This window comes from Globicephala melas, chromosome 9 (assembly GCF_963455315.2).
Source record: "Globicephala melas chromosome 9, mGloMel1.2, whole genome shotgun sequence".
NCBI lineage: Eukaryota > Metazoa > Chordata > Mammalia > Artiodactyla > Delphinidae > Globicephala > Globicephala melas.
The window spans coordinates 15286941-15311168 of record NC_083322.1 but is presented as its reverse complement, the minus strand read 5'-3'; the positions used below and the strand labels follow the sequence as shown (position 1 = coordinate 15311168).

The 24228-nt window shown below is 45.6% G+C and overlaps 1 protein-coding gene across 1 annotated transcript in view; it reads right to left on the bottom strand.

Moving 5' to 3' along the window:
• CREB3L2 (cAMP responsive element binding protein 3 like 2) overlaps positions 1-24228 on the bottom strand; it is a 118634-nt gene that overhangs the window by 15716 nt on the left and 78690 nt on the right. The window contains exons 3-8 of the mRNA XM_030853935.3: positions 17898-18073; positions 16191-16278; positions 11468-11652; positions 8969-9115; positions 7948-8006; positions 6346-6414 (exon numbers count right to left, since the gene is read on the bottom strand). Coding sequence (XP_030709795.2) covers positions 6346-6414; positions 7948-8006; positions 8969-9115; positions 11468-11652; positions 16191-16278; positions 17898-18073 — 724 coding nt within the window. The remainder of the gene's footprint in view (positions 1-6345; positions 6415-7947; positions 8007-8968; positions 9116-11467; positions 11653-16190; positions 16279-17897; positions 18074-24228) is intronic.

The window sequence follows — 24228 nt, the reverse complement described above, 5'->3', positions numbered from 1 at the left end:
CTAAATTCCAAATCATGAACCATTCGTGGGTTGTGAAAACAGCTGGGGTGTGACTGGTGTATTTAATTAAACAGAATCAAATAGAACACACAATATCTGAGGGCATCACACATAGTAAATAAGTATTCATTGGTGAAACATTCATATTAGTTATGAATGTGATGTATATGTACGTGTGGTGTGTCTGGGTCACTACACAACATGTAAAACAATATGATCAAAAAAGTCTAAGTGCTACTTATCTAGTGCACACATGCAAAAAAATTATATGAGTGAACATTAGGTGGCTTCATGATGGAAGAGGCAGACATCCATGTCCTTTTGAACCAAAACCCCACCTGAATCCCTCCCCACCCACCCCAGTCTTCTAGAATTAGTGTACAAGATCGGAGGGTTAGGAGAGAGGTGTCAAAAAGCAAAAACAGGGACTTTCCTGGTGGTGCAGTGGTTAAGAGTCCACCTGCCAATGCAGGGGACACGGGTTCGAGCCCTGGTCCGGGAAGATGCCACATGCCCGGAGCAACTAAGCCCATGCGCCACAACTACTGAGCCTGCACTCTAGAGCCCATGAGCCACAACTACTGAGCCTGTGAGCCACAACAACTGAGCCCATGAGCCACAACTACTGAAGCCCACGTGCCTAGAGCCCGTGCTCCGCAACAAGAGAAGCCACCGCAATGAGAAACCCGTGCACCGCAACGAAGAGTAGCCTCCGCTCACCGCAACTAGAGAAAGGCCGCGCACAGCAACAAAGACCCAACGCAGCCAAATAAACAAATAAATAAATAAAATTAAAAAAAAAAAAAAAGCTAAAACATCTACCTCAAAATCCTCAGGCAGAGGGTGGGGAGGTGGTAGGATATAATGTTAATAATAATTCAAAACATTGCATAACAATATTTAAGGAGACTCGAACTACCTCAAAGACTTTTAAATACTAAAGTGCAAACTCTTATACAAAAGATAATTACATTCTGCTAAAATTCTAAACTTTGAATAAATACTCATTTATTTATGATCTTTCACTTAAGTTTTGAAAGTTGTTCATGGGGCTCTGGCCTAAATTTTTAAAAATACAAATTATCTCCTTTCTCTTACTGTGTAATTGCCACATTATAAGGAGGTTTATTTTTCAGGGACCAGAGGGCACTTCTGAAATATTCTATCACCTACTCACCCAGGAACACAAGAAAGAGAGAGTTCTAGAATGTTTTCTGGGGCTGAGGAATGTCTAACTTTACCATGGAATCCTACTAAAATGCCTTTGTAAACTCTCTGGGAAACTTAGTCTAGTATCCAACAATCCTTTGAAGTTTGTAATATTTTCAACTGAAAAGAAAGCTTATACTCTTCCCACAACTAGAAGTTAGAGATAATGGAGAAATGAAAAGTGAGTTAAACCAACACAAAGGTCTACAGAGGGTCATTCCTGGACGTGGGTCATTCCTGAGCACTCTAACAGCCTCTCTGTGCACAGCAGGAAAGAGGGACCAGCTGATTACAGTCAGTCGAAGAGAAGACTTCACATGTGGAAGACACAACAGTGAGGAGGAAGCCGACAGACAAAACTGGTGCAAATGGACGCAGCTGTGCGTCTAAACAAACAAATGAGGAGAGCACAGTCAGAGCCCAGTGGGCTTGGCTGGAAAGACCTCCATCAGGAATCATATGTAGGTTTTTTTTTTTTTTTTTGCGGTACGCGGGCCTCTCACTGTTGTGGCCTCTCCCGTTGTGGAGCACAGGCTCCGGACGTGCAGGCTCAGCGGCCATGGCTCACGGGCCCAGCCGCTCCGCGGCATGTGGGATCTTCCCGGACCGGGGCACGAACCCACGTCCCCTGCATCGGCAGGCGGACTCCCAACCACTGCGCCACCAGGGAAGCCCCATATGTAGATTTTAAAGAACAAGAAAAGTAGAGACAGAGAGGAGGACTATAGCTAAGAGGAAGGTCAAAGAGGAACACTAATGAATTCTTGTTTCTGATAACAACACAGACAGGACAAGCACATCCCTCACCTTCTGTGAGGTTCGGAGAAAGAATACCAACGAGGCCCACATCCCATACATGTCACACATCCTAAGGTTTCTCCTCACCCCACCTACCCCAAGCCAGGCAAACACTGCCCAAGGGCACCTCCGACACCTGCTATGTCGAGCTCCCTCCAAGGCCAGGTTAGAGCTCCAGACAGATATATCACCTTGTTCCTGCTGACTTCTCATCCCATGGGGAGAGGCGTGGCTCAGGGGAAGCTAGAGCAGGGCCCCCTAAAACACAGATCCCAAGGTGGGCCCTCTTGTTTGGAACTATGGTTGACCCCGTGCTGGGAAAGGCAGCGGTCCTTGGAGAGAGAGCACAACAGCGGCAAAAGAGACCGAGGTCAGGTCCAGTTGAGAAAGTAAGTGGCTGACTTCTAGTCCCTGTCCTACCTCTAAATGGATGATCTTAACCTCATCAGCCCTCAGTTTCCGCTTCTGTAAAAGGAAGTGATTAACAGTTAAATGAGATGTCTAAAGTACATTTCAAGTCTAAGCTCCTTTAAGTCTACAAATCAGGGCTGAGGAGAGGGATAGTGGCTCACGGCCTTATAGCCAACAGCACGAGGGCAAAATTAAAAATGAACGGAGCAAACTGGGCCACAAACACCTCAAATGGATGGGCTGGGCAGTAGATGTGCATCACTTGGGCAGAAGAAGAGGCTAGAAAGTGGGGGAAAGACAGGGTCTCTCAAGAATGAGACATGCAGCTCGGAGAGGCGAATGATAAGCAAGGAATGGCGGCCAGGAAGACCCTCTGGCGCCACACATGGCCTCGCCCGGACTTTGCAAGTGCAAATGTATATCCTGATTGAGCACAGGAAGCAGGGCCCCCTGGGAGACCACTCGCTCTCCGCTCACACATTTCCTGGTGGCATGCGATTCGCGGATCGCCTTAGCAAGGAAGTGTGAAGGTGCCTTCCCACTGCTTCGGCTGCTCTTAGGCTCCTGGGGTAAGGCTGCAGAAGTCTCATCTCCTGTCTCCATCCTCTTCCAGCTTCCGGAGCTCAGATAAAAGGGGCTTTTTTGCCTAGAAGCCAAGAGCATATGCTAATTGGCTGCTGCTGAGGCGAGTACTAACCGAAGAGCTGGGATTGACTTGGAATCTGAGGGCTCGTTCTCATCTGGACAGATGGAAAGTCCCTCGTGGGGGGAGCACAGAAGCGGTAAAATGTAAAGAGGTATAATTTGTCTTTATTTTGGTCCACGTACCCACTCGCCTTTCCCGCCACATCGTGCCAAATGAAACAACGGCACACAAGGTCTCCCACCCCACTTCTGGTGACCCAGGGTCCTGTCCACTTCTCACAGCCATTTCTACCTCTGCCCAGCTACCTCCAAAGGACGCTAATACAAGAAGCACGAACAGGACACAAACACAGGTGTGTGTTCACTGGGCCCTACCCTGTACTTAGTTCAAACACTGGGTCACTCACATGGTGTGACGAATAAAGGGTCTGAAAACCTCCCCTTACCACGGGCCCAAAACACCAACCCCTCCTGACTGGTTTAGGGCAAGAGATTGCCACGGTTCATGTTACAGTCACTCTGGCTACCGCAGTGTCCTCTGGCGAGGGGAAGCCCTTGGCAGGAACAGAAGAAGAAGGGAGAAGAGGAGGTCGGGGGCAAGGAAGGCCCTTCCTTGTGTGAACAAGAGCGGCTCTGTTTTTCTTCCCTGACTTCTCAAGCCACAGCACATTAAAAGCTGCTGGACTGAGAGATTATGACTCTAGGAACTCCCTCATCAGACTGCCCGTGGGAAGACTGCAGGTTAATCAAGTAGCAACCGTTTCCACCATAAAAGGTTGTCTACCAGGAGAGGTAAGTTTGGAAGAGGGAAGAGACGGCACTTGGGCCTCTGGGGGAACCACAGTGGAGGCTCCTACAGTCCAGGGACAAGCAGAGCACCAGTGGCATAAGATAGATGGTTTTCTCAGTCGGGGTTCCAGCAGGCTGAATGGCTGGGAAAACCTTCCACAGTCAGTGAAGAAAACAGAAGGAAAACCACCGCTGGCTCTCAGGGAAGAACGCCAGATATGCCGACCCCAAGCTCAAATATGCATATGCTCCCACAACTCATATTGCACAATAACCAATAGCATAATAAAAAGGCTGTGGCCATTATCGCAAAACATAAAAAACAACTGCAAAACACGGACTGCTGTTACATAGAATCAGATGTGCTTTATGTCAGTGCTCCTCAGATAACAGCTCTTTATCAAAATCTGAAAGAAATAGGATTCTGTAGAAATAGATTTACTGAAATGAAAATATATACCCAGTGTTTTTTGTTAAATGGAAAAGGCTCTTAACAGAGGAGGATGTACAATATAAAATACATATATACATAAAATATTCCAAAATGTAAACATCTCTCTAGGTGAAAAGACTGTAATTTTTTTCCCTTTTTAAACTGTATTTTCTAATTTTTTATACAATGGGCATATATTACATGTGTAGGTTTTTTTCTTTTTAAGTTTAGAAAAATATGATAGAGCAGGGTCAGCCTGGAGAGGGGTGGAGAGACCCTTTTTCCCAGGAAAGGTGGCAGCGACGCCGTCTCATCGCAAGCACCCACTGCTCTTTGTGCCTCTGCTGCCCCCGTGTGGCTGTGGGTAGACATGACACCCAGAACCCCTAGACTAGACCCAACCTGGACCAAACTCCAAGGTTATGTTGGACGGATTCCTCTTCCCCTGTTCACCAATTCATGACATGGATTTGTCTCATTCATGAACACAGGACTTCTGCAACAAAAAGTGCTAGGACAGGGGGGTGGGAACACTATCAGCTCAGGATGCTAACAAGATGGATACAGACGCTGGTGGGGTTCAGGACCCTGAGAACCACTCTGGCAGGAGTAAAGGTGGAGATAAGAAGAGAGGAAGCCTCAGGAGACTAATGGCCAAAGGCAACCATGAAACCGGAAACCTGAAGTCGTACTGGAAACCAGCTCCTTTGCCTCAGGGGATCAAGGTGATACCACATGGAGCTGGTGGCATTTACTTACTTCTGTTGTTTGTCCACAGAGCACTAGAGGTGATTGCCCTTGACTTGCTATATGACCACACATTCCCAGAAATGCAGGGAAACCCAGCGGGGTCACAATGTCCACTTTTCCTACTGATGGTATTTTTACCTTATGACTAGATTAGCCTGCTGTTTGAGCAGCAGACCATGAAGATTTAGGAAATGGGAGCCAAATTGAAATGACACGCAAATAGATTTACCCTGATCCCTTAACATTTGCAAAATTGTTACTAGGCATTAGTGCTAAGCCTTAAAATGATGAATTAAAATTTTGCTTACCTAAAAGTCAATTTTTCTCTGCTTGTCTGATTGTCAGATCTATAACAACTAAGGGCAACAGGATCCCTTGACTAATGAACACTTTAATTTTCAAAGCATAGGCAGGCTCCGTGAGCGCGCTCTCACACACACACACACACACACACACACACACACACGATGAAACTCCCCAACCGCCATTTCTCAGCCCTATACCTTAACCCCTTTCTCTTGAGTATGACTCTGGGTAAAGCTCAGTATGCTTCTCCTACATCGAGGCTCCAGGACCAGATTGCCTGCCTCCAAATGCAGCCTTCTAGCATTTACTGCGTGACCTTGGGCAAATCACCTAACCTTTCTGAGTCTCAGGACCTCCTTTATATAATGGGGATAGTAATAGGACCAGCTCATAGGGCCATCAGAAGGTTAAATGAATTAATATCTATAAAGTGCTGAAAACAGTACCTGGCACAGGAGGTGCTAGAGGAACTATCCTATAGTTATTTTTCAAAATGGGCTTAAAATGTAATTAATTAATTAACTTTTAAAAACAGTAATTAAAAAAACAAACTTGGTTTTCTCTCCATTTTTTTTACTAAAAAACACCATTTATTACTCAAACTGGGTGACAAAAAAGTGGTCAGGCCCTCTTTGTCCACCTCTTAAGTCTGATGTCATTTTCAGGAGAATCGGACTCATTGACCTTATTCTTTTCCAAGCCTCTTCCTTAACCCCCTCATCATAGCCCTTATCAGAATCAGCCTCTTCATCAATCCCACGTATTTTAGGAAAAATAAAGGACGTGCATGTGTGTGTATGTGTGTGTGTGTGTGTGTGCGTGCACACACGCACACACACGGGAGGAACAGGTGAGAGAAGTGCGACCATCCTGAGCCTCCTGACACAACTATCCTTTCAATGTCATCTCCTCCCTTTTCCTCCCAGCTCTGGCCCTGGATCTCCCCCTCTTTCCCCACCTTCCATCAGGCAGTTGTGTCGGTTCCTCACGCCAGGGACCCTCACCTGTTGGTGTTCTCCAGAACCTCCACCTTCTTCCGGAGCTCTGAGTTCTCCGTTGAACAAGACTCCACCCTACAGAGGACAGACAGAGAGAAAAATAAACTTAGTTTTTTATCAGGGGAGCAAACACTAAGCCAGCAGCTAGGATGGAGGTAGGTGGGGTTGAGAGAAAAAAGACAGGGAAGGGCTTCCCTGGTGGCGCAATGGTTGAGAGTCCACCTGCCGATGCGGGGGATGCGGGTTCGTGCCCCGGTCCGGGAGGATCCCACGTGCCACGGAGCGGCTGGGCCCGTGAGCCATGGCTGCTGAGCCTGCGCATCCGGAGCCTGTGCTCCACAAGGGGAGAGGCCACAACAGTGAGAGGCCCGCGTACCGCCAAAAAAAAAAAAAAAAAAAAAAAGACAGGGAAGCAGCTATTCTAGGGAGGTGTGGGAGAGAACATGGCCAACCTGAGTTGGGGAAAAGGGTGAGTAGACAAAAGAAAAAAGAGAGAGAGAGATGGGTAACCAGTGCCTCAGTAATGGAAAATGAATAGGGATGGTACAAAACATAAACTTCTTTTAGGGTGTTCCAACCTTGATTTCTCTCGACTCTCCCCTATGGCTCTCAATGTCCATCACAATTCTCCCTCTATGCTACAGGGTCTGGATGCTGCTGGCTGTACTCTTGACCTGAAGGACTGACAGGAAGCCCAGGGGCTTGGGGCAGGGGGAGAGTGAAGGACAAGAACCCGGGACCTCAAGACAAGGAATCCAGGTGCCGGAGCAGGCATGCCCCAAAGAGGCGATAAAGAGATTTTCATCGAAACATCTTGACCCTGGATACCTACAGACAATAACAAACAGAATGGGACTGCTTAATGCTATATTACCAACACCTAAATCAGGAAGAAGAAACACTGACTTTCAGTAGGAACTTCAAGAACCAGCCAGGATCCACCAACTGCTCTTCTCACCAGACACACATAAAGATTCATTTCTAGGTCCCGGGACTCATTCCAATGGTATTAGTTTGCCAGATGGGAACTATTTTCTAGGGCTAATACAAAATTGTATTTAATTTACGTTTTTCTAACAGCCCTCCTGATATTCCAGGCTATTCAGAAGAGCACAAGGTGCCTTCAAGTGTTTTTGTGAAAAGTCACTCACCTATAACACAAATTATAGTGGACAGAAAAAAGAGAACGCCAACCCGCTTTACTTACTTCATCCCCTGTTGCTTTCTCTAGCGTGCGAGGGTGTGTGGCCAACAGGAACTGATTAATTAGCGCCTCTCCTCTGAGGAGTCCAGGAATATGCATGAAGGTTAGCATTTGTACTTATTTGAAAGGAAGCCTTCAGGGACTTAAGGACCCTTGGTTGGAAACTGTGCGGTACAAATGCCTACTAAGACTGAATGTACTTCTTATCACCTGCCAGATCTATAAGCTTTCCCCTCTAAAAACCACTAGGTGGCAGGCAAAACATAGCTGATAAACCAACGGACTTTGCCGGGGTCCAGACCAAGAAATTGAACCTCCTTCTCATAGAAAGCAGGGCCCCCCCGCACTTACATTTCTCTACATGAATTGCTCAATACACACAACCACTTTGGCAGGAGGCTTACTTTTTCTCCAAACTGTCCATGTATTCCTTCTTCTTCCTCCTACTTTCCTGGGCAGAAATCTGCAATGGAAGGGGAGAAAAAAGGATTATGTTCCAGCTATCTCAGTAAACCAGTATTGACAAGAGGCCATGAGCAAAGAAATCACAAAAGCCCTGCTCACTTTTGTGGCCACTTCCCATTTGTTTAACCTACTGGCTCATCTACTAATCACCTCTTCTGTCCTCCCCGGTTTCAACCAGCTGATGTTCTCATCTACTTTCCAACACACTAGGCCCCCAGTGAGAAGGACAGTGGTCCAGGAGTCAGAGTGGAACATGTGGGTCACGAACCATCTGTATGGTCTTAGATAAATGATTTCAATTCTGTGGACCTAGTTGGCTCAACTATAATACATAATACAAGCCAGTTGGGGTTAGTCGTATAAAAATTCCCTGGCGGTTCTGCACATGGACGAAGAATTTTAACTCTAAGCTCTTTCCTTCCTCTCTCTTTGTCCCCTCCCTCCTGCTCTGCCCACGCCCTAGCCATGCCCCAGGGCCTCTGCACCCCTGATCCCCACTGTAGGGGCCTAGGACTAGGAGACTGCTGGACCCAGGTATAGAACAGTGGTCTGCAGAATTTTTTATCGAAAACCTCTATCAAGAAAAAAAATTAAGCAAGCACCCATAATACATTTATATTTATTCATTTATAAATTATACACATGCCTACTAGAGGGAAATATTGTGTATCTAATAAAACAAATTATAAAGGCTGAGATTTTTTCAAAGTGTAAATGGGAGTTCTAATATTTTCTTCCCGCCCCTGTATGGGTCATCTTAGGCACCACAGAGTGTGCACGCTCGACCTGGAGGCCCACTGACCAGAAGATGTATGGGGAGGTCTGGGGGAAGACAGGGGCAAGCCTTGGTCCCCACCACAGGATGGGCCAGTGTTGGCCACCGGGAAGGGAGGGTGGGCATGCTGGCCGGGTTTGCTCGCTGTCTCTGCTCACAGAAGCACCTGCATTTGAAGGGCTCACCTTGTTCTTGATTTTCCTCCGGATTTTCTTCAGGGCCTTCTCCTCTGATTTTGTCAGGGGCAACTTGGTGGGGATGGGATAGCCCTCGGCGATCAGGGTCCTCTTCTCTTCCTCCGTCAGGACCAGGGGGCCTGATCCCTGCAGCTTCTGTGCAGACCAAGGAGCAGAAAAGGGTCAAAGAGGAAAAGCCGGGCGTGCCGGAGAAACACCTCCTGAGGGGTGAGGAGGGTCTGTTAGGATGTCTTGCCAATGGCTAAGGGAAAAGGAGGCCCATCTCTTTTGGTGAGAAATGGGCACTTTGAAATGGAAGCAAAACTGCAGAAGACACTCATGTGAGTGTTACAACCCAAGGATTATAAGGGAACGGGTAAGAAACCTCCACTCATTATTTCCCAGAAAGTGCCCTGCTGGCTAAAGCAACAAATTAAAGGGCACAAGTCATTTCCCACATCCCTAGAGATCTCCTGTCCTCGGAGTGATGAAGGATTCACTTGGAACTCTGTTTGCAGAAAGTTTTGTTGTTCTCCTAAAGATGCCATTTTGCAAGATGCTCTCTAAACACTAGGAGTTGCTTCTTGACCTCTACTTCCAGCTAAGGGGCCAGGGCTCCTAGGGACACACCTGCAGGCATGTTCCATGAAAGTCACTGGTCAGCACAGTCCCAGACTGTCCATCATAGTGGAGATGAGAACTGTAGCTCATTTCATTTCACCCATATTAGGACAATGTGCTTATAATTAGTCAAATAAATGGAGTACCTACTGCATATTAGCTCCACATCAGATGCACAGAAGAATCAAAACGAACTCCGTCTCTTAAGTAGCTAATGATCGAGACCGAGACTAAATTGAAACACGTGAAAGAATGAGAGCAATTAAATGCTAGACTGTAACATTCACTCAAGGTACGTTAAAAATATGAAGGAGAACGCTTATGTGAGTTTCTGTGATAAGGGAAGGCTTAGGGTAGCAGATAAGGCTTGAATTGGGCTTCCTGAAAGAAAGGGGGTGATTTACACAGAGGAGGGCATTACCACAAAGGCAGTATTGTAAAAAGTAACTGAAGAAGCCACTCTGCGTAGAGGGGTGAGGAGTTCTGGAAGCAGCGGCAGGTTGGGCACGTAGGAGGGTGTTTGTACCCAGCAGAGGTATGAGGGCTTGATGCCAACAGATAACAGGGAAACAACACAGATGCTGAGCCAGGGTATGATATGGGAAGGATTTCCTCCATGACCACGTGGAATGGACTAATTGTGGTAGGACCCACATATCCAGAGGATGGACACTATTTCAGTAATCAAAGGAGTGAAGGGTTAGAGGAGAGAAGGCAAAGGTGGAGTGGAAAGAGTTAATTCCCTGGCCCTCGGGAATAGTGATATATAAGAAGGTGGCCACAGATCTAGAACTTTCTGAGTTTCTGACATAGACAACTCAAATTTTCAAAATTATGTTAATTAATACATGATTCTTCTAAGAATTTTTAAATAACTCATTTCATTCAAATTTTCTCTATGTGATATTATAAATTCAGTAAGGCTGACTAATTTTTAAATCCTCATAGAAATCAATCGACTGTTCAGAACAATGAGAAGTTAATTATCTAACCCTAATTTTTTTTTAATTTATTTATTTTATTTTATTTTTGGCTGTGTTGGGTCTTCTTTGCTGCATGCAGGCTTTCTCTAGTTGCGGTGAGTGGGGGCTACTCTTCATTGTGGTGTGCGGGCTTCTCATTTTGATGGCTTCTCTTGTTGCAGAGCACAGGCTCTAGGCGTGTGGGCTTCAGTAGTTGTGGCACACAGGCTCAGTAGTTGTGGCTCGTGGGCTCTAGAGCACAGGCTCATTAGTTGTGGCACACGGGCTTAGTTGCTCCGCGGCATGAGGGATCTTCCTGGACCAGGGCTCGAACCCGTGTCCTCTGCATTGGCAGGCAGATTCTTAACCACCGTGCCACCAAGGAAGCCCTACCCCTAATTTTTAATTGGAAAAATTATATATGTGAGGGATGAATGTTGACTCATGATTTCTATCCTGAGTCACTGGGTTAAGAGTTGCACCACAGACAAAAAGGGTTAAATTATATTTTTGAGCTTTAGACATCAATGCATTTACTCTCAGAGCAATTTTTCAGTTCATCAAAGATTGCTTATTTAAAAAATAAATTATTTCCTGTCATAGGTCATAAAGACCACCTAAATTGATGATAAATATTTGTGATACAATTTTGAGAAGAAGAACAACCCATTTTTATTCCTCATGTTTGTAGCTATAAAAAAGAAACATGTGAATAAAAACTGGAAGTGTGCACAGGAAAGGAAGAGAATGTGTTAGCACGATGAGGTCACAGGCAGGTCTTAGAAAATGTTCTTTAAGACTGTCATCCCCCTGCTTCAGCAGTTAGACCTAAAACTTCCTACAGTCTCCAAATGGTACCCACGCTGGGTGAAGGTCCGAGTGACAGAATGGGGGATGGGGGTGCAGGGATGCAGGGGACACTCACGTGCGGTGCGGTGAGGAGTGGGGAGCTGGCAAGTGCCGAGGGGGCCCGCGCTGGGGCCCTGGCGGGGCTGTGGGTCTGCGGCAGGCCAAAGGGGTGCAGGCGCGGGCTGGGGCTCAGGCTGCCCTCTGAGTCGCTGCTGTGGCTGCTGGGAGGGGTGGGCGGTAAGTGCAGGTGGTCCACGGAGGCTGAGGGGAAAAGAACGGATTGCATCCATCAGGGAGCAACAGAGCAGGACTTGGGGCAGTTCAACATTCAACATCCCTCCAGCAGAACTCAGGACAGCCGAACGAAAGAATGAGGAATCTCTGTGTGTGGATATGGAAAGGCCTCCAAGATGTATTACTATTAAGGTTAAATTTTAAGAGTGTTTCTTTCAAAAAATTTGAAAGGTTGCATTATTGGGTTCCAGGTCTGCAGTCCTTGATGTGGCCTCGTGGCAGGTGCTCTTGGCTTGATTTTCAGGCTTTATTTGGGATACATTTTTGGATTGGGTTTTTCAGTTTTACTTTGGTCAATGGGGGTTTCAGTAGATGTGACGTTATTGTCTGCTGGTCTCAGCCTATAGAGGAGCGGAATAAATCAAGGTGCAAAACAATGTATAAAGTGGCCCTCCTTTTGTATGAAAAAGGAGAGAGAGAATACAGACCCCCATTTGCTCGTATCTTTGTAAAGAAACTCTGGAAGGTATATAAGAAACTAATAAAATTATGATGTAATGGGGGCAGGGGAAATTACAGTAAGTAGGGACGGTGCTGGCATAACCTTCCCTCTGTTCATTTCATATAGTTTCCATAGTTTGACTTGTAAACCATGTTAATGTATTAGGATCTTTTTTCTTTTTCTTTTTTTCAATAGCAAAAGCAGGGAGCCCATGAGTGTTTGAGAAAAGCTCATTTGTTTCTGGAGGAATGTGCATGGTAGGGCCCATAGGCCAGATGCCAGGCATTCTTGATTCAGATAATACCCAATCCATCTGTGGATAGACAGGTAGGAATTGGAAGACAAATTGGGGGAGGGGTGTCTCCCACAAAGTCTTCCAGCATCTAAGCATCCTTCACCTCTCCTCAGGGAGACACCCACACACCCTGCCGGGGCCTTTGAGCCTTAGCCGGTGCCAATCTTGCATCTCCAGGGCAGGAGGGATGGGTTCCCAAGGGAGGAATCCACTCTGGAGTTCAACCTGACAAAGGAGCTTTGGGGTCTCACTCTTTTTCTGACCTGCAAATCTTCACATTGTGCTGAAATACCTTGACAGCCAGCTGCCGTTACTGAGCCAAGGAACATGATCTTGGGTAAACCTTTCACTCCACACCCCTCCTGGAGCCCCCAGGACAACAGAGCCCTGAGTGCAGTGGCTCTGAACTGGGCAAGGAGCCTGGAGGCCTCATACACACCTGGCCTTCCACGGCCAGAGAACAGCTCGGGGCCATGGAAAGGCCTCGGTCTCCAGCCTGATGTATTGTGAATGGGAAGAGACTTTCTGACACACAGCTACTCACCTAAGAGAAAGGATTCCCCCATAGCTGCCTTTGGAGGTGACAAGCTGCAACCAGACGGCTCTCTCGCCCACTAAGACACCTGAATATCCAGGTAACCACAGGTGATGTGTCTCTCTCTGCCACGCCCCGCACCCACTCCCATTCACAGCACACTTTCGTTCTCTCTTTCTCTAACCCTCTTTTCTCTTTCTAACATACTGCTTTTCACTAGATGCTTCTCCGCCCAAGAGCTCCCTGGTTTTTTAGAGTCCATGGGCACTCTTAAAGCTAAAGAATATTCTAAACCAATCCTATGCATCTCCACTGCCAACTCTTCTGCCACCACTTCCAGGCAGCTAAGGAGGGTAGGTATGCGCCTTAAACTTATGTGCTCACCTAGGAAGGAGTCCCAAGCGTGTTAACCAAGTTTTTCCCAATGCCATGATGACCTATGGCACTCTGTGGTGTCAGATGAATTAAGCAAGGAAGCCATCAGACTGGGGTGGCTCCAATGCTCTGGTGGCCCTACGTAGGCAAACCAAAATCTAAGCCTCTAAATGCTTCAAGGTTACCAGACTGAAACCCAGGACAACCGGTCACAAACAACCAACTTGGCTTTAAGTTATATCCAATCAATAATTTCCTTACTTTGGGCTTTCCTGGTGGTGCAGTGGTTAAGAATCCGCCTGCCAATGCAGGGGACACGGGTTCGAGCCCTGGTCCGGGAAGATCCCACATGCCGCGGAGCAACTAAGCCCATGCGCCACAACTACTGAGCCTGCGCTCTACAGCCCGTGAGCCACAACTAATGAGCCCACGTGCCACAACTACTGAAGCCTGTGCGCCTAGAACCCATGCTCCGCAACAAGAGAACCCACCAGAGAGAGAAGCCTGCGCAGCAATGAAGAGTAGCCCCCGCTTGCCGTAACTAGAGAAAAGCTTGCACGCAGCAACAAAGACCCAACGCAGCCAAAAATAAAATTAAAAATTTAGTTAAAAAAAAAATAATTTCCTTACTTTGCTTCCACCTTTTCTTTATAAAAGTCTCCCCCCAGCTCCTGTCGGTGGAAACTTGTAACTGGTTTGGCGCTGCAGAATGTAATTAATTTTTGCTCAAATAAGCTCTTAAAATTTTTAATTTTTTAGAGTTTATCTTTTAACAATGCTTATCTTTTAACCATGGTAAACAAACAAACAAGCAAACCAAAACCAAAACAAAACAAAACCCAGGAGTGGCCAAACCTAACAGGGGCTCCCGCTGTCAGCCGTGCTGAGCAGTTAGTCTAGAGAACTAACCAAGAATACCAGAGCTCGCTTGTCCCTTTCACTAGGCACAGCCCTAATTATTCTAATACCGTTCTCCTTTTTCCAAGCAGAAGGTGCTCCACAGAAAATGAAAATGGCATGGCAGGAAAAGTGAAGCAAACTCGAATCTCCTCTTACTTAATTATTAAGAGCTACTGCCCTGGCCACAGGTGCCTCGGTATCAGATTTCTAAATATCACTTGAAATGTTGCTCTTGGATTACTTACTGACAGGGCTGGGGACAACTGGCTACCTTGCCTAGAAGCCCTGTTGCATTCAAGGATATTTAATTTCCTCCTCTCTGTACATCTAGGATAATGAGGAAGGACGGCCATTTACTTTACCCTTGAAATGTTTCTCCTCCAGTGATCCCAGATTCCAAAGCCACTAGGGGATTCACTGGTACAGCTGTGACATTTTCTGAAGCATACTGCAACATAGATTTAAAAAGCAAGATGCATGTGATAGTTGTAACCGGTGTCACAAAAATGAAAGGAATTACTTTGGAGCAGTATATAAAGCTGAAAGGCACTAAAACGTGTATCACTCAGTGAAAAGAAATACTGTCTCAATATGGATTTTAGTCAGTATTTCTAATTTTAAAAACAGAATCCTTTCTTTACTGATGATAAAGGGTAAATGCTCACCTTGATTAAGTTGTCACGGATCAAGTCCTGAGTATGTTTCTGGTGGAATGAAGGTAGACTTTGTTTCCGTGAGCACTGCTACTAGGTAACATCTGCACGTTACATCTACCCAGTAGCACGGATACCCTTCCCATGACAAGTGCATATACTAATTTCCTATTTGTCGACCACACCAATGAGCTACCCTTCTAACCTTGTGCCAAAAGCATAAATAAAAAGGGAGGGGATGGCGTGTCTGAAGGCACAGAATTAACAGCAGGATCTGTGCAAAGTAACTCAATTAAAAAGGCTGAGAGGGACGTCCCTGGTGGCACAGTGGTTAAGAATCCACCTGCCAATGCAGGGGACACGGGTTCAAGCCCTGGTCCAGGAAGATCCCACATGCCACAGAGCAACTAAGCCTGTGCGCCACAACTACTGAGCCCAAGTGCCACAACTACTGAAGCCCGTGCGCCTAGAGCCCGTGCTCCCCAGCAAGAGAAGCCCCCGCAATGAGAAGCCCGTGCACTGCAACAAAGAGTAGCCACCGCTCGCCACAACTCCTGAAGCCTGCGCGCAGCAACGAAGACCCAACGCAGCCAAAAAAGAAAAAAAGAAAGAAAGAAAGAAAGAAAAGAATAAAAAAATGCCGAGAGAGCTTCCTAGACTCCGTGAGACTTAGGGGTCTACGTTCAGGAATCCTGACTATGGGCTTCACACGGGACAAGAAAAAGACTGACACAGAGAAAGAAGAAAGTGAAAGTGTGATAACCCCAAGTGTGACACTACTTAATTCTAAATGGATGGCAAGAAGCCCAATAGGATGCAGGAACAAAGGAGGCTCCTTGCAACAACTGTCATCTGAAATCAACATTTAAAAACATTGAATTGGTCAGACAGATAAACCGTGAATTCACTTCACAAAGGGTTTAAACTAGAATTGTTTGTTGTAAGTAGGCCAGGTGCCTTTGTGGATATGTGCCTATTTGCCTCTACTGATCATCACTCCAGGATAGGGAGCTGGGTTTTATCCACACGATGGCTTGAGGGCAGCGGTTCCCTTGTCCCCTTGTCAGTACCCAAGTCACAGCAGTCTACGAACATGCTGAAAAGTCACCCTGCCTAGGAGTAAAAGTTAAAGATTTAGCTGGAAAAACTTAGGTTTCAAAGTTTGTATTTACCATCAAGAACAGAGCTATTTCATAAAGCAAGTTCTGCCTTTGGTACCATGAAGCCCAGCACTGTCTCGCACATTCCCCATCTCTTTAGACGGTGCACCCACATCTGTTAACCCAAAGGAGAGAGTGGACAGACCTTCTTTAGGAGAGAAGTTTAGGAACTGATCCACTTCATGAGGCTCCAGCTTAATCTTAGGAATAACTGTCTGGCACGAGGAATCAACCTAAAGGAAGAATTTCAAACACAGTTTTTAAAAACCAATAACAAACCTGAAGAAACACCCCGGGGAGTTATTTGTCATCTGTGTCTTCCTCCCAGGGCAGCCCTGCTTCTCTGGGGCTGGCGAGGCCCGGCCGAGTGCAGGCTGCTTCTTGGACAGGGAGGTGTTTTAGTCCTTAACATTTCCCTCACTGCCAAACCTGGCAATACAGGTGATGGAACCCTCAGAATTCTAAAATTAAGAACCCAGGGCTCGGGAGTTCCCTGGTGGTCCAGTGGTTAGGACTCAGCACTTTCACTGCTGTGGCCTGGGTTCAATCCCTGGTTGGGGAACTGAGATCCCACGAGCCTCACGGCGCAGCCAAAAAAAAAAAAAAAAAATCCAGGGCTCACTTATCAGTGCTTTCTTTCTATTGTTTTTATGGACTATAAGGGCTTTTATCACAAAATAGTCTGGTACATTTTTAAGGGTCATGGCCTCCAGCAGTGTGTCCTGCGGCAGGAACTGTGTGAACCCAGCTGCATCCATTCTCTCCAGGTTCCTGACAACTGACAGCAACTAACCATGAAACACTGAGTACGGGAAGGAGGAAAGGTATCTGGCCCGTGCATGGGGAGCAAGGCCATGACCCTGTCCTTTCTTAGTGACATGCATGAACATGAACTGAACTAAAATCTCATGGAGCAAGGAGACTAATACAGACTCCAGAAGCCTAGTCCGATTAACAGACTCAGGTAGCTATTGAGAAGGGAATTCTAGAGGGCAGTGCAGAGGTGCTCTGTCCACAATCCCTCATCTTCCACACGGATGGAAGGTAAGAGCACAGGAGTGAGTACTCAGCAAAGCCTTAGTGGCCCCACCACTGCTGTGTTACCTTTTCCTGAACAGGTGGACCACTATACCTCGCTCAGAGGAGATCTGACTTAAAGATCGTCAGCAGAGTCATTGTTTATAACCTGTGACTTTGAACTTAAGGAAAGTTAGGACTGGATTCCAATATCTGGAAGAAGATGTACAAGTATGACTCTGGTCCATCACCAGACACTGAAATACCCAAAGAGAAGGTGGAGTAAAACTAAATCCTACTTGCCGTAGGTGTGGAACTGAGCAAGGAAGAAATTCCAGATTTCTTACGTTTTCCACGGGGAATACATTAGGAATTGGTAGGTGGGAGATCCCTGAATTAAGTCAGGGTAACTGAGCACTACACAGGAACTAGCATTCCCTATTGCCACGGCACAGAAAGCCATGGATCGCGTCATCATCATAACCACTCCCTTTCCACCGGCTTAAAAATCAGTTCCAGGGAGAATCTTTTTTCCCCATGGATATCTATGTATTTTTAAAATTTTGTAATAGCAATCATAGAAAAAATGAAATGAGACTTGCTACCAATTTTTCTGGAAATGCCTTTAAAGGAAGTGATATAAGCAACGCTGACACCAAATCAACATATCCTAGATATATACATAAATACATTTTTACATACATACATACATATATAGTTATATATCTTTAAACATATACAACCACTAGCTCCAAAAAGATTAAGTGCCTTATTGGAGAATGAGGAGCCGTATCTTTTGATCCAATCTGTTTATATGGAGGAAAAATGAGTATACCCCAGTGTTCATTTCCAGAGGGGGTTCCTCCTTTTCAAAAGGGGTAGAGATGGCAGTGATGGTCAGAGTGACAGACGGAACTAGTCCTGAGGGCGGCTCGTCCGTGATTGGCTCTGTCTTGATGGTTGTTGATGGAAAGTCTGTAGACAGGTACCATTTCTCACTCTCCACTTCATCTGTGGGAAAAAGATAAGCACATGTGTGAATCTGTTCAGGGCATCAGGTATAAGTAAAACAAATGGCACTGACCTTTTCCTCAAAAAGAAGCTCCAACACAGAATTATTGTGGGTAGAATAAAAGGAAATAAAACGAGGATGTGAGAGAGGAGATAAATGGATGAAGAAATGAATGGCAAAGTGAGAATCTATACTTGCATTCACTTGAGTGTAAGGATGCCTGAAGCAACTCTGGAAGGATACATATGAAAGAAAGAAACTAGGCTCTCCGGGCAGAGCAGGAAGGAGACTAGGTGGATGCAGAATAGGATAGGAGAGAGAATTTCAGTGTGTAGCGTTTTATACTTTTTGGTTTTCAAACCAATTAATATATTATCCAGAAAGAAAGAAAGAAAGAAATGCATTTAAAAATAAGAAGGAAAGAAGCGAATGGTTGACAACCAGGGTCTCAGGAGACAGGACTGGAGACAGGTCTCTGTCCTTCTCCCCAATGGATGGTTATTTGTTTTCTTCTTTTTCTTCTCACTCCCCATCATTGGTCCTAGTCTGCTTCTCTGCAACGTCGCTTATGCCTTACACGTGACCTAGACTTCCAGAATTTTACTTAGCCTTCTAGGAAACTTCAGAGTTTGTAACAGACATCTGTCCCTTGCTGAAATGGATGAAATGCTCATCCGGAGGAAAGGGCGGCATCTTGTCAAGGCTGGTCTTGGCTTGCCTCTGGCTTTCGTGACAATCACAGGCCTGGGGATCACAGCAAAGCAACAGCACCGAACAGACAGAAGCACCTCCTTCGCTCAATGACATTCTCCTGGGAGCCTGCATGGTAACCTGCATTTCTTACCAAGTTACATCGGAGCAGGTGCCTCAGCATAGCCCTGGGAAAGGAGGGAGGAGGGCAGGAAAGGGAACAACAGCAAGAAGGCTGCAAACAGGTGCAGAACGAGAGAAAACAAGTCAGAGATTCCCAAAGTCAGCATTCCTCACCTGTTACCAGTTTTACTAAAGCGAGACTAAAATAAAGCAAAGATATGCTCCCTTGCTTTATGAAAAACGTTTAAACACACACACACACACACACACACCAGGTGCTTCGTGAACTATTAATATCCAGGGGAGCAAAGTCATTCACATTATGAATTATTTTACACTCAAGAATTAGGCTCAACTTTTCTTATGAAAAGGTACATGAACATCATTCAGAACTGTCAAGACGGCAGTGGAAGAGTGGGCACAGAAGCGAAAAACTAAAGTTCGCAATTGTTAAGGTTGTATTTCTTTTCTTTTTTTTTTTTTTTTCAGTACACGGGCCTCTCACTGTTGTGGTCTCTGCCGTCGTGGAGCACAGGCTCCGGACGCACAGGCTCAGCGGCCATGGCTCACGGGCCCAGCCGCTCCGCGGCATGTGGGATCTTCCCGGACCGGGGCACAAACCCGTGTCCCCTGCATCGGCAGGCGGACTCTCGACCACTGCGCCACCAGGGAAGGTTGTATTTCATAAGCAACTTCCTTCAAACACAGGGAAAGCTTAGATTCACATGCACCATGGAAAATAATTTTCCCCCAAATCCAATTTCTAATTGACTCAATTAATTATTCCAGCCCCAATTTACTTCCTGAGGTCAAATAAAGACAGGCAAGACTTAGGTTGGTTGAAGGTGTTTGCTTTTAGAGCTGGTTCTATGGGGCTGCTGAGTGCTATGGGGTGATGGAGGATTTCCATCATTCTCGGGATGTGCGCCACATCCTGGCCGAGTGGGAGGGGCAGGTAACAAAGGTCCTTTTGAAAGCAGCCAGAGGATGGAGACCACACTGTACTTGATGCAGAACCCTGCTGGGCAGATGGGCCCCCTAGCTCAGCTTGGGGAAGCAACTGGATGAGGAACCAAATGAAGTACCTAACACCACTCCCAGAATGAGCTTAGGCATGAGGTCTCTGCCACCTGTAAGGAAGACACGCTTAGGACAGATGTGGGGAGGGGCTGGAGAGACAGAGAGAGCACAGATCCCATTTTCTCCACTCAGCAATGATGTGTTCATACCTCTGCCTTGTCAACACTTACAGCCTGTCCACACTGAGCAATATTTACCCCTAGCAGAGACTGGAAGAGAGACAGTAAGATGAAATATAGTCTCAGTATATATTAAAATTAACAGTTAAGGAGGCATCCCTGAGGAAAAGGTCACATGCAATTACCAGGGAATGGTGAGATAAGGCCAGATCCCATGGCTGTGTGGTTACAATTACTGTGACGAAACATAATTCACAAGGCACAATAGGTAAAAATAAATACAAAAAGCAAATACAAAATTACAAGCAAAATAGAGACAGGTAATGAAATTAGTTCTTCCAATCTGGCTAAGCCATTCTCAAAGTACACACATTCATAAAATAGGTCAAGATAGTCTATATTCTTTTTTTGGTTTTTTTTGTTTGTTTGTTTTTGCGGTACGCGGGCCTCTCCCTGCTGTGGCCTCTCCCGTTGCGGAGCACAGGCTCCGGACGCGCAGGCTCAGCGGCCACAGCTCACGGGCCCAGCCGCTCCACGGCATGTGGGATCTTCCCGGACCAGGGCATGAACCCGTGTCCCCCGCATCGGCAGGCGGACTCTCAACCACTGCGCCACCAGGGAAGCCCAAGATAGTTTATATTCTTAATGCTCAGTGTCCTACACCCCTATTTAAAAATTTTTTATATAATATTTGCTGTATCAGAGATGGAGACTGAAGGACAAATAATGACATGTGAACTATGAAACAAAACTTCCCCTGAACTCTTCCAAGAGAAAACCCCAAGGAAGCTGCCTCTCCTCCCCTGAGCCTTTTGGGGACAAACCACTGGTGCTGCCTTCATGCTTCCATTTCAGTACAGCAATTTATTACTCTACCTTGAAAGATGTTTTTTGAATTAGAAAGAGGTTTAAGGCCATCAACCTCAGATATGTGTTTTTATAGATGAGGAAACTAACATGCAGGTCTAAATCACACAGCAAATATGTGGCAGAACCCAGATCTCCCGATCCATTAAAGAAACAACTAAACATGTAGATAAAGATGTGTGCACAGGGACTTCCCTGGTGGTCCAGTGGTAAAGAATCTGCCTTACAATGCAGGGGATGTGGGTTCGATTCCTGGTCAGGGAAATAAGATCCCACGTGCCGTGAGGCAACTAAGCCAGCGCGCCACAACTACTTAGCTTGCATGCCTCGACTAGAGAGCCTGTGTGCCACAAACTACAGAGTCCACACACTCAGGAACCTGCGCACCACAACTACAGAGCCCACGTGCCCTGGAGCCTGCGTGCCAGAACTAGAGAGAAGCCCTGTGCCACAACAAAGAGCCTGTGTGCTGCAACTAAGACCCAATGTGGCCAAAAATAAAATAAAATAAATAAATATTTTTTTTTAAAAAAAGATGTGTGCACAGGGCTTCCCTGGTGGCGCAGTGGTTGAGAGTCTGCCTGCTGATGCAGGGGACACGGGTTTGTGCCCCGGTCCAGGAAGATCCCACGTGCTGTGGAGCGGCTGGGCCCGTGAGCCATGGCCGCTGAGCCTGCGCGTCCAGAGCCTGTGCTCCACAACGGGAGAGGTCATAGCAGTGAGAGGCCCGCATACCACAAAAAAAAAAAAAAAAGATGTATGCACAAATATGCTCACTGCAGCATTATTTATAATCACGAAACACTGAAAGTAACCAAAAGAGTAAAACGGAAGGGCAAAGTGAATGAATTAGGGTACATCCATACAATGGAAATGTTATGCAGCCAGTAATGTTACATGTTTAAACCCTTCTTAATAACAAGGCAAAGAGTTATGATAGAATATTAAGGAAAAAACCTGAATATAAATTTATGTACTATTAATGAAGAAACTGATAGGAAAAAGAGACTGAAAGGAAATATGTCAAAATAGTAAAAATATCTCTGGAGAATAATTCAGAACATGAGTGACTTTTTTTTTTTTCTCTAGTTTCATACTATTTCTAAATTTCCTAGACTGGGAATATATTGTCCCTGGATGATCACACGTGGACATGGCCTGCTTCTGCCTGCTCTGCTTCGTATTTTATGATGGTAATTATTACATAGAAGCCTTAGTGGGTCAAGTGGCCCATTTAGAGTCCCTTGACTTAAGAAGAGTCAATGAGTACCTTAATATATGTTATAAATTGCATAACTGGCTCCAGTTCTTCGTTTGTCCCTCTATCCCTGTCCTTTGCCATGTAATTTTGCAGTGCCCTCCTACTGGGGACTAATCCCTACCCTGGGATTGGCCACATGACTGGCTTTGGCCAAGAGGATGTTAGCTTTGCAACACAAGTAAAGTCTTGAAATGCACTTGTACAACTGAACTTACACACTTGTACCTTTGCCATCACACTTATGAGAAGGATGTGCCAGGACAATCTACTGATCCCAGAAGGAGGACAGACACATAAATCAGAGTTGCTCCCAGATGAGCCTGGCCAAGATCAGCTAACTCTCAGCCTTAGACGTGTGAGTGAATCTAGCTGAAATCAGCAAAATCACCCAGCTGCCCCTGACCCTCCATGCCTAAATCAGCCAACCTCCAGCCAAGGCACAGACATGTGAACTCTAATAACAAATGATTGTTGGCAAAGCTAATGAGTTTAGTGGTGATTTGTTATGCAGGAATACAGCTGGCTGATACAATACAGCTGCATGTGTATACAAGAAATTAAATCCATTACATCAGAACCTATGGCAACAAATAGTTACACCTTGTTCCCATAATAATTCCTCTAAACCACCAACTGTGAACCACATCAATAAATATTTGTAGATTGACTGACTTGATCTACCAATTATATAATAAAATAAATGATTTCAGTTGAAGAAAGTTAGCCAGTAAGAAGTTTGGTGAGAACATTCCAGTGGCGGTTGAAATGAGAGAAAAAAGCTTTCATTCTGAACTACTAGGTATTGACTTATACTCTGTCCCTCAGTGGATCAAATTGGAGAAAACAAAATGACAAATGTAACCTGTGAGATAGGGGGTTAACAAAGGATAAAGGGAAAGGGAACCAGCCGAATATGTATTACAATTTTTCTATGTGACCTTATTTTTGTAGTTTTATTTCATTGGCAAAAGATCAGAAGAGCACCATGGCTTAGAACTTAGATGGTTGAGTTATTGATAAAACTGCAAAAACAAGATTCAGTATACACTCTATATACTGTCCAATTTCTAATACTAATACTCAGATAGTGAGTGAAAAAATTTTTTATTGTAAATTGTGTCTATATGTCTTTTAAGTTTCATTTCAGAAGGAAAACATCACCCAATAAGGTCAGTAGTGCACGGTGGGGAGTAAGAAGCACAACCAGCGTATCATCTGATTTTATTTAAACAGCTCCCTGGGCTTCCCTGGTGGCGCAGTGCTTAAGAGTCCACCTGCCAATGCAGGGAACACGGGTTGGAGCCCTGGTCCGGGAGGATCCCACATGCCATGGAACAACTAGGCCCATGCGCCACAGCTACTGAGCCTGCGCTCTAGAGCCCACGAGCCACAACTGCTGAGCCTGCGTGTCACAACTACTGAAGCCCGCGCACATAGAGCCCATGCTCCGCAGCAGGAGAGGCCACTGCAACTAGAAGCCCGTGCACTGCAACAAAGAGTAGCCCCGGCTCACTGCAACTAGAGAAAGCCCGTGCACAGCAACAAAGACCCAACACAGCCAAAAGTAAATAAATAAAATAACTTTATAAAAAAATAAAAAATGAAATAAAATAAACAGCTCCCTATCAAAGGTCAAACTCGACTGGCAAATTTCCTTGGCATCACCACTTAGCTGTCAGCAAGAAAATAAAAACAAGCCACTGTCTCATGGCGATGAATCCTTCATATCCAAGGATGAAATGGAGCAGCTATGAGCAATGGGGCTAGATGCTGAGATTACCAAGATAGCGGCTAAAAACCCCACAAACCAAAACCAACATAGAGGCAACACCAAAATGCAGGTCCTCAATCATTTCCATATGTGCTGCGTAAATAATGGCACTGAATAGATACTGATTCCTGGGAAGGGGAAAAAAGAGATTAAACTCTAAATTGGGAGTAGGTAGTATCTTTATAAATATGTCTTATATATGTGTGTGTGTTTTATATATATATATACACATACACTCATATA